Genomic DNA, 6,361 nt, shown 5'->3' on the forward strand with positions numbered 1-6,361 from the left:
TTGGGAGCTATTTGGTGGGATAGTAAGAACTTACGAGTCCTAGCTTAACAAAAAGCGTCGTTTTAGCAAAGAACGATGGAGTCAACAAACATTTTAGAGTACAATCCCATCATAGGGGCTCATTAAGAGGATGCTTATCATGTACCATAGTTGCAAGCCGAGTTTTAGAGCCAATATAAAGCTTAGCAACATAATGTAGAAGGTCCATCACTACGGCGCTAAGCCAGGCTTATACAGTGAGAGCCCTTTCGAACATGAGGAGGAGCAGCTCGGGGAGCTATGAAGTCGAGCGAGTATACAAGATCCCAATGAAGTTCCAAGAGTCAGGCACCATCCCTTCATAGTTGTAGCTGAATTGCTGCTGTATACTCCGATAGAGTTAAAAAAATTGAAGCTCCTTGATAGCTATCTATTACCAGGTGTGATCTTCGGTTAACGAATTTGGCATTTTTTCTTAGTATGCATCATTCTGTTTGTTTTGGTATCTGTCGAGGGGACAAATGTGAGGCTTTCAAGATTGAGAGTCCCCTGACAAAGCTTTTTTTCGTTGCATAGCTGGGGGAATGATTGGATGAATTTTTTAAACATAGCGCTCGAGCATGTTGTGATGGCCAACATGGTATCGAGCGTTGTTACTAAAACTACTTGTGGTCTACATCGACGCTGAATTAAAAAGTTCCTTCGGAATTGAAGAAGCTCGGTACTCAGTTACGTACCAAATTTTTTTTAATATTTATCTCAAGATGGCTGGTCTTTTGCCAATTCATAACTTCAATTAAGGAAGCTCCGTACTCAGTTGAAAGTTCACTACCACATTTTTGTCAACTTATAAGATTTATCCAATACATAACTTCAAGGAGCTACGACCATTAAAATCCAATACATAACTTCAAGGAGCTACGACCATTAAAAACATCATGCAGCTTTGTTAAGAAGATTCCCCCAGCAAAAAAGCCAAAGTACACATCCAAGGATTTGTAAATTGACAACGGATTCAAGCTCACAACAAGTGAAAAATTTTCCTTATATGCTTCTATACTTCCAAGAAGGTCAAGGTCTAGTTCAGCTTTACAGCTCCTTACATTGCCTGGCAGTTCAAGCACTCACTGACCACCACTAAGGGCCATCATCTGATACAGCCTGGGTATGTAAAGCTTCATCTTATGAAAGTCTCAACTTCAGCATATTAATATTCAGAAAAAGTTAGGACTGCTCCATAACAGAAGGCGGAGTTGCACACAACTCAACCCCATCTCTGAGCGTATATTTGTACCGACTCTGGTGGTTAGCACCTCTTGTTGCTGCTCCCCCGTAAGGTTCTGTTCCTTACGAATCATCCTCAACTTCGTCTGGCATAGCTTCATTGCCTTCTACTTTAGCTTCCTCACCCTGTTGTTGCAACGGCGCTTTCTTTTCCCACACACAGTACTCATGTCCCACGGCTGCAACTTGCCATTCATCGAGGCTTGGAGCAAGATTCCCAATGTCGAACCTTGGTCCAATTTTCATTACAACCCTGTCATCAATAGCTGCAACATAAAGATCATGTTCTGCACACACTATGTGCACCTTGCTATTAGCCCTTATGTTGTTGCGCTTTCTGATCTTGATTAGAGCAATGATTTCGTCTTTAAGACCCCAGTCATAAAAGTGATCGTAGAACTGCGCACAGTCGCAAAATACAAGCCAGAGTTAAACCGAATCTTTAGAAGCAACATGTATAGACGACATTTTAAAATAGAATGTAAAACATAAGCAAAGAAACAAACTTACAATGCAAGGCACTCCTGGGTGAGTAATGATATACGCATATCCCTGCATAACCTTGTCAGCAGGGAATGGCCAGTGCACCTGCGTAGAGCCCGTGTCATGATTCTCTAAGAATGTAACAGCTTTCTCAGGCCAATAGCCGATCATGCCCGGAGGCTTGCTATTGTGATCTCTTAATCTCCAATACTGGCTGTGGACAGCTTCCTGTAAAATCCCCTTTGTCGTGAAATCAAAGGCTGCTGATTTCCCACCTGTTGCATTCACCCAATTTACTAACTCTTGCCTGTGGCTGTCCTGATTGTATTGTAAACCATCATCACCATAGTTCAAAGTTGTCCACACCTCTCCCACTGAATACTCCGGCCCGGTCTTCTCTACATAGAGGCCTACATAGTGGCCTGCATACCCTTTAGCAAAATCAAATCTCCATCCATCAAAACCAATGTCAGACTTCAACCACTTCATCCAGTTGACTAGATCATTCTGTACACGTTCGTTAGTGTGGTCAATGTCTGGAGCAGCACCGAAATCTTCACCAGTGTCGGGCTGCCCAGAGCCATCGGTGTAAGGGTGATCGTGTTTAGTGACAGCCCAAGGTCCCCAATCGAGCCGTTCATCGCGCGTGCCTCCCTCAAAGATGCACCACACTCCACGTCCATCTTTCTTATCAGCGCATCTATGGTTGATGACAATATCAGCGATGCAGCGAACTCCATTTTCATGAAACGAGTCAATAAGCTGCTTCAGCTTTTCCTCATTGCCATACTTGGAGGCGTTCAAGTCGTAGAGCCTTCCTGGCATATATCCTGTAAGCAAAAGCGATATTGTATATCTAAGACCAAAGATTTGAAATCAGCCGCAGACTACGGCTTTTGAAGTTCCATGGAGCCACGAGACTAGACTCTAGTGCAAGCCACACCTCATGAAGCTACTAATACAGAAGCAGAACAAGCAATTCTAGCAGGTAGGCGCACCTTGAGGTGCCACAGAGTGACTCGAAGGCGGCAGCCAGACGTCTGTCATTCCAGCTTCAGCCAAGTCCTTAGTGACCTTCATGAGTACATCGTACCAACATGGACTCCTCCAAGATTCCCAGTTGAAGCCCTGTATAATCATTCAAGTATAAGTTAGAGTGTCAATAATATAGCACGGAGAGGAGAAATGCTTTACTTTAGCTTGCTTCGAAGTAGCAGATTGAACTACCTGGAACATGAGCACATCAAGAGGGTCTATCTTGATGAGGCCGCCTCTGGAAGCCGGCTTGGGCTGAGTTTGGACATGGTCTAGGACGTCCTGGACAGTGATATCAGTAAGCTTTAAGTCAGACTCGGAGGAACCTGCAGGGGCAGGGGGGACTTGAACGGCGGTGATGGGTCTTAGTTCCCTGGCATGAAGAGCAGGCGGTGTGAGGGAGGAGGAGAGAAAAGGAGATGGGAAGCAAGAGAGGTATGGTTTAGAGCCAGGAAAACGGAGCTTCTGGGTAGGAACAGGGCTATAGTGAGCAGTCGGAATTTGAGTGAGGGCAGGCATGGTGTATATAAATGTGGGGAGAGCTAGTTGGAACAAAGAGAGTGAAAGAAGAAGCAAGCAGCGCAAGGAGAAATGGCAAGAGTTCGACAGAAGAAACGTTTGCTGAGGAAGACGATCGAGATACAGAGCTAGAAATTTGTGTGAAGTCACAGAGCCAGAAATTTGTGATTGGTTACTCTTGGAAAGACTCAGAAGACGCTCCGTTAGTTTAGCCTGCCTCTTGCGTGTCGCCCCGCCCTGCCGCCAGCTGTCCCCCCTCCACATGGCGCTCCCGCTCGTGCCGACCACTTTTCCACCTATCACCTGCTGCCACTTGCCTGACGTTGACATTGGATGCTGTCCACGTGTCCACGTCTCCCCACGGGTGTCGGCGTGAATCTCGAAAAAACTTGGGTTCGTCCTTCCATATGGCACTAATCTATTCGCTCTTAAATACAGATTTACTAACAAAATAATTTGATCTTAAAAAAATGAAACACGAATCGCCCTTCCATTGGCCTATTTATTCAGTGCGAAAAAAGCCCTTATTAATTAATCTATTTGTGTGGGGGCTCAAGCCTCCATGGGCTGGATTAAACACTAATCCTGCTCGAAAGTGGCGAATTGCAAATTCGCCATGTGTCAATACTGAAAATCCAAGAAACGTCCACAATCTTCCCGATCCTTCAATCAATCACCCCTCACGAATATATGAGGGGAGGGGAGGAGGGTGGGAGGGAGAAGGAGACAAGGGGAGAGGAGTGGGAGGTGAGGGAGAGGAGAGGGAGCGTAGGCTGAGAGGATTGAGCATAGGGGGGCTGAGGGAGAGAGAGAGAGAGAGGGAGGTATTGAGAGGGAAGGGGGGTTGAGCGAGAGGAGTGAGAGGCAAGGGAGGAGGCAGAGAGGGGGAGGGAGCGGAGAAGGAAGGACGTAGCATTAATCGTCGACGGAGGAAGGAGACAAAATTAATCGCGATCAAGGGGATTTTAAGCATAGATTCATTGTGATTTAGGGGGAGTGAAGTCGACGACTAATTAATTAAGAGATTTTGGCGTAGGAGCGATTAGGGACTAGTAGGGCAACTACACACCAACCCATGCTCGCCCAAGCTTGGGTAGGCAAGTAATGTGTGGGCTGACAATAAAAGCCTACGTAAGGGGACTTAGTGCTTTGTTGGATTCCCGTTGTCAAAAGCTGTGCGGGCGAGATCTACTTGCCCAAGACGATGGGCTATGGCCACCGTCACCTTCTTGCGGCTTCTCTCTCTCTCTCAAGGTCTCCCTAGGCCCTTTCTCGACCATCAAGGGTTGGAGGAAGGAGGTGGCAAAATAAAAAAAACTAGCGGTGGGTGGTTAAAATGGGCAAGTGAGAGGCAAGAAGCGGGGATCTGAATGGAATAGGTGGCAAATTGATGATCGTGCCATGTCAACCCACAGTTTGGTGGATGAGGGTGCCATGTCATTGTGTGTTTTGATTTGTGTGAAGTTAGGCTATCTACATGTGGCTGTGCGTAGTCAATCTGCTCCTAATTATTCGCGGTCAGACTATTCGTGATTAGGTTGTGTAGTCCAGACGGTTCACGGTCTTTGTGTGGAGAAGCCTCCTTTGGTTCGGGCAATTAGTGGCACGGGAAGACTGCAATCCTCCAATGATGTTGTGGCACGTAGAGACTCTGTGGACTGGAGCAAAGGTGATGGCGTGTTGTGGCGGTGTGGCATTCATGATTACATTTTGACATGTGCCAGTCGACACCACTTGTCTGCCTATAATCTCGTTCCAGGTCACTCTCTGAGTTTGGAATTGCTGATGTGTCGATTGCTCATGGTGTTTCAAATTTTCGGTGCGGTTTTTACCATGCTTTGGTGGGTTTTTACCTTTATTTCGATCTGGAAGGGTACTGGATCAAATAGTCGAGATCGTCCTTCCATGGACCTCGGCCCTTAATGGTACTAACAAAATAATTTGATCTCAAAAACATGAAAAATGAATCGTATATGTCACCCTACTATTAATGGAAAGTTGGGGGCCTATTTATTTAAAAAATGGAAGGTCATATACCTAATAAGGTGACTACACTCCAACCCATGCCCGCTCAAGCTTGGGCAGGCAAGCAATGTGTGGACCGAACACGATAAAATTAAAAACTGCTCCATTTATCACAAACACCTACGTGGTATAGCGTGTGGGACTTCTTATTGGAGGGCGATGCTCAATTCTTGTTGTTAGAGGCTGGGTGGGTGGGGCTGTGCCTGCCCAAGACGATGGGCACCATTGTTTTTGCAACAAATTGCATCTAAATGTGGATGCACATAAGGTGATTCCCTTTGTTAGCTTGGGTGGAGCCTAGTGTGTATAACTTTTAAAGTTTTGAGGACTGGCTCATTACGGCATCCTTTACCCCCCCCCTAGTGAAGAGGGTGCAGGATGTGGGGCGTGGCATATGTGAGAGGTTAGGGACTGGTTGATTTGCATTTGTGCAAACATTCTATGAGAATGGATAAAACATGAGAGATTGAAAATAGCTACATTTTTAGCGCATGAATTCAACATACCATGAGGAAAGCCTACAAAAGGAAGTATCGTTGGTTGATTCTTCATGGTAAGTTTATGTCCACGGGAGCTTTCTCAAGCTACGAGCTTGTGATAGACTTTGCTTTGTTTTATTAAAGGCAATTTATTTAAAATTTGGAAAGTTCTTCACATGTTGGCTATCTCATATGGAACAAAGGATCAAAAGTGTGCAATTCAAAAGTGTGTGCCCGTGGGGAAGATGAAAAAGCCTTTACATTTGGTTCATTACATGTGAAACGAGAATCTAGAAAGTAGCCTTTCTTAAAGGATTGTTGTTTGTTTGATATCACATGTGAAAGCAAAGAATCCTCCACATGTGCAACATTACAAGTGGAAGGAAAGACCTAAATATCATGGCCTTTCTCCAAGTGCTATTATTTATAATCTTCATGGAGTGTCCACGTATCTTTTATGAGAATTTGATAAATTTATTAGAACTATGCTTTTAATGTTGGACTAAGAAATTATATGTGGAGATAAGTTTACATATCAATGTGGATGTGTGTAGAAC

At 45.0% G+C, this 6,361-nt stretch overlaps 1 protein-coding gene across 1 annotated transcript; it reads right to left on the reverse strand.

Moving 5' to 3' along the window:
• Nucleotides 1–1,026: 1,026 nt before the first annotated feature.
• On the reverse strand, nucleotides 1,027–3,494 carry LOC147882250 (alpha-amylase type B isozyme-like). Its single transcript, XM_087401843.1, has 4 exons — nucleotides 2,974–3,494; nucleotides 2,745–2,874; nucleotides 1,774–2,576; nucleotides 1,027–1,662 (listed from the first exon to the last, which is right to left on the reverse strand). The coding sequence occupies exons 1-4, from the start codon at nucleotides 3,298–3,300 to the stop codon at nucleotides 1,327–1,329; spliced, it is 1,596 nt and encodes a 531-aa protein (XP_087257969.1). The 5' UTR covers nucleotides 3,301–3,494; the 3' UTR covers nucleotides 1,027–1,326.
• Nucleotides 3,495–6,361: the final 2,867 nt, after the last annotated feature.

Source organism: Dipteris shenzhenensis, chromosome 30 (assembly GCF_047967505.1).
Source record: "Dipteris shenzhenensis isolate YYH24624 ecotype China chromosome 30, Dip_SZ_1.0, whole genome shotgun sequence".
Lineage (NCBI taxonomy): Eukaryota > Viridiplantae > Streptophyta > Polypodiopsida > Gleicheniales > Dipteridaceae > Dipteris > Dipteris shenzhenensis.

Excerpts from the sequence above, each read along its gene's own strand:
- LOC147882250 (XM_087401843.1), bottom strand. The coding sequence starts at position 3,300 with ATGCCTGCCCTCACTCAAATTCCGACTGCTCACTATAGCCCTGTTCCT. Across the intron at positions 2,875-2,973 it reads TTGATGTGCTCATGTTCCAG|GGCTTCAACTGGGAATCTTG; the intron begins GTAGTTCAATCT and ends ATGATTATACAG. Across the intron at positions 1,663-1,773 it reads ACCCAGGAGTGCCTTGCATT|TTCTACGATCACTTTTATGA; the intron begins GTAAGTTTGTTT and ends GACTGTGCGCAG.